Source organism: Egretta garzetta, unplaced genomic scaffold (assembly GCF_000687185.1).
Source record: "Egretta garzetta isolate BGI_Z169 unplaced genomic scaffold, ASM68718v1 scaffold29, whole genome shotgun sequence".
NCBI classification, from domain to species: Eukaryota; Metazoa; Chordata; class Aves; order Pelecaniformes; family Ardeidae; genus Egretta; species Egretta garzetta.
Genome location: NW_009260796.1, coordinates 1,778,220 through 1,782,059, shown reverse-complemented (window position 1 = coordinate 1,782,059; position 3,840 = coordinate 1,778,220). Strand labels below are relative to the sequence as shown.

The 3,840-nt window shown below is 44.4% G+C and overlaps 1 protein-coding gene across 1 annotated transcript in view; it reads left to right on the top strand.

The window, feature by feature from the left end:
* Window positions 1–1,118, top strand: part of MXRA8 (matrix remodeling associated 8) — a 19,568-nt gene extending 18,450 nt beyond the window's left edge. The window contains exons 9-10 of the mRNA XM_009646768.2: window positions 169–246; window positions 1,093–1,118. Of these exons, the coding sequence (XP_009645063.1) occupies window positions 169–246; window positions 1,093–1,118 (104 nt within the window). The remainder of the gene's footprint in view (window positions 1–168; window positions 247–1,092) is intronic.
* Window positions 1,119–3,840: the final 2,722 nt, after the last annotated feature.

Sequence of the window (3,840 nt, the reverse complement as noted above, 5' to 3'; positions counted from 1 at the left end):
GGCTGAGTAACTCCATGAGTTACTCCTAGAGATCTGGAGATGCCAGGCCTAGATGCCAGGTCCTTCCTACTTCACAGAAGGACTCATCACATGTCCACCTTGCCTGTAAAGCTTTGTTTTCTTTTAATGTTCTAATGGCTATCTGAATTATACTCCTTCCTTATACAGATTACAAAAACAACATCCTGAAGGAGAAGGCTGAGCAAGCCAGAAGCTTCCCAGCAAAGAACATTGATTTAGACAGAGGTAATAATGACCTGCTTCACCCTAATTGGTGGCTGTAGGAACCTTCTGATGGGTTGAAGGGAGGGAGAAGGGAAGAACGCAGTTTAGCAGCAAGCTGACCAAGCCACAGCCGAAAGAAGCTAGTTCCCTTTCTATCCTTTCATCATGGAACCACAAGATGCAAGTAGCGATTAGGCTTTTAAAAACTTTTGGCGTAGCACACGTAGAATTTTTCTTTATTGGAAAAAGAATGCCTTGCAGGGCTGGAATAGTGCATTCTGTACTGTAACCTCAGAGGGAGATGTATCTCAAAAATGTCCTGGCAGGGTGTTCAAGAAGAAAACACTGTGCAGAAGAGAGTGTTTTGAGTTGAATTAATTTACGGGTAATGGTCAGTCACTTACTTCATCCAACAAAAGCAGACAGCTCTCCCTCCCTCGGGGCTGAATCTCCTTTTGCTTATCCAGTATTAATCCTGAGTATTACACCTCAGTTTGTAGAGTCACACTTATGCCAAGCAGTGCTTGTAAGAAGTTCCTAGGTTCCATGACTCCTTTCATATGAATTTAGAATATAATAAATGTGACTGAAATGACAGTAAGAAAGGAATGGTCTGGAGAGTCCATGCTTTAGACCTGCTGTTCTTGATGGAGTTCTTATGATATTTTTGCTTACATTCTGCAGAGATGATCTGTACAATAATTTATACACAGTATAAATGTATCACTGTGGGCTTTATTAAGAGGATATTGGGGACATGGCTGGACTGCAAATGGTCACTTGCACTGGTGTAGCTAATACAGTGTGCTGCTTTGGATGGTTTGAGATTCTTTTCAGGTACTGACCTCCATTTCAATTTGCTTTCAGATTTCAGGAAGGAATATTGTAAATGAAGACATTCCCAAGCTGCTGGCTGGACCAGAAGCTTCAATCAAAGATAGATAAATGGAAGAGAGATGCCTTTTCTTAATATCTTGTCCCTCCAGTTACTATAGATTTTTTTCACGTAGACTTTCTCCCCACTAAGCACAAGGGTATTTGCAAATGCTTCTTGAAAGAGTTAGACCACGTCTTGTGTGCATTTACAATGGGTTTGGGTTGCCTTTTCTTCTTTTGTTCTCCCAGTCCTCCATTCCCCTTTTCTTCCTTGATATTATTGTTGGTTTTATGCATCAATGATTTTTATGAGCTGAATCAGCGGACCTTTTGCTTTGATGTTACTGCTTTAAATAAACCAACCTGCATCACTAATCTTGAGCCATCATTATATCAGGCATTTTTCCATGTAGTGCATTCATCAGAAGAATAACAGCAAAGCCTGATTGTGATCTCTCATAGGCTGGCATAAATCAGGAGGAGCAGTACTGTCACATAGCACTTTACGTATTCCAGGTGAAGTACAAAGAGTACACCCCGTCATGAATGACAATGTAAATACCTCATTTTACAAATGGAGAAGTGTCAATATCCTCATTTTTCAGGGGAAAAGGAGGCACACAAATGACCTAGGGTAGGGTTGGGATCAGCTCCAAAGAATTCTGGAAGCCTAACTGTATTTCTCACTCTAAGCTTGTTTGTTGATTTGTTTTTGTTTCAGTGCAGACCAAATCAAATTTGGCATGAGCAGACACTTTCAGCTGAAGTTGATGGAGTTACAGTGCTGTAATACCAGTCTCAGTTAGATCAGAACCAGAAATATTATGGAGAGGGCTAAACTCCTGTGTGGAATCTGGAATGTGATTTTCCTGCAGTCTTTGGGTGGATCCAGGCCACACAGAGCATCAAAACAAAGGTATGATTACAGCACAGGTAGACAGATTGTTAAAAGGAGTAGTTTCTCATGAGCATACCATGAGGAGCAAGAGTAACAGCACACTCCACTAAATAGCCTGTCAGCAATTCTTATGAGCCAGGGTCTCAGAAGGGGAGTTGAGGAGGGAGATGAGTCCATTCTTGTGGATTTTGGCATTGTTTTGGGGGGTGGATACCTGAGATAGTGGGGCTGTGGGATGAAGGGGAGTTCTACATATGAACAGTGCGTCAGGTGGGGATGTCCAAAAATCAGAAGTCAGTAAATCTGTGTTGTAATCCAAGCAAGTTAAAGCATCAGGAAAGCTGGAGAATATTAACACTTCTACACAGCTCCTCTGACTACTTGGGATAGTCTGTGGCACCATTCCCAAACCAGGTACACCTGTGGTCCCTGGGGCACAGAAGAAAAGGTCTTTCCTATTGTTGTGAGCGTGATGACAGTGGCTTGTGCTCTTGTTGTGTAAGGGTGGAGGTGGCCAAGGATTGCCAGCCTACTCTCTGGTGGTCTGAAGAGAATGGCAGAGGGAGGGATTGTGTGTGGGCTTGGTGACTAAATGGGACTGGGGTAGGGTCTCCAGGATGTTGTAGGTGGTGGAAGGGTGAAGAAGAGCTTGTGTGGAACTATTGTGAGGGTGAGGGAGGATGTGAGGGTGATGGTGTGATTTCAGTCTTGAAGCAGTGCTCTGCTTGCAACTGGTATCTCAGCCTGGATTTCTTCCTGGGGGTGGAGAATTCTGAGGTCTTTGCAAGCGATGAAGTAGCTGTGGTCCAAGGAAAGCATCTCAGTCTACCAGTTAAAAAATTGGGAATGTAACCTGCTGCCTAGCATGGTATGTGTCTTGGCTGTTGTTTTAGCCAACCTCACTGCTTATCCAGGAACATGTCAGTGCCATCTAACAGGGGCACAAATTTGGTCAAACCGGAAAGAGATGTTGTCCTGGCTGGGTGAAGCTGCCCACTGCAGGAGCACACGTACTGTAAGGGTCCAGTGCTGTTTTAAGAGCTATCCAACGCTATGGGCCTCCCTAGTGTAGGAATCAATGTCAAGTCCCATACCTGCCCCTTTCTTTCCACCACTACCAACTTGGGTGTCTTGTTGACTGATGACAATGTTCTTAGACATCTAAATCCCATTTCAGACCCCCTCTCCCTCCTCCCGCAAACGTCACTGATCTCTGCTGTTGCGTGACGGGGCTCAGTAAGACTCTTAGCAACTCAGTTACGCTGTGCTGGGTGTGATGGTTGCTGAGCTGCAGCTACTTACGCTGAAGCTGAGCTCAGCTCCCTAGCTCTGCCAAAAGTGTGGTGGGTAGGGCCCTCTGTGTACCAGGAGGAACCGTATTGTCTGTTCAGAAGCTAGGATGTCAGTACTTCAACGCACACTTTTTGTAGGAGTGGAAAATGGACCGTGTCAATTTGTATGGGTATCAAGACTTCTCTCTGTTAGTGAGGACTATGTTAAAGAATAAATATACTGGGGACCCTTATTTTTAATGCCTTCAAATATTAAAAATGTTAATAATAGAATATAACAGCAGAGGTGGAGGTGAGCCTTCTTAAGCTAGAGCTGGGCAGATCCTTAACTTCTAGTTTGCTTATCCCTTCCACTGCTCTCAGGGCACTTTTTGTGATTTGCGATTAACTGCCTCTATCTCACTTAAAATTCACCCCTACAGAAAGTGCTCAGATTGGACAGACCCATGACTAGGGAGAAGGAGGGTCTGGGGTTGGGCCTGGGTCCCTATTTGCCTGCCCTTCCCCCAAAGTACACAGCCATTCTTAGGCTGCCTTCGGCTGGACCCG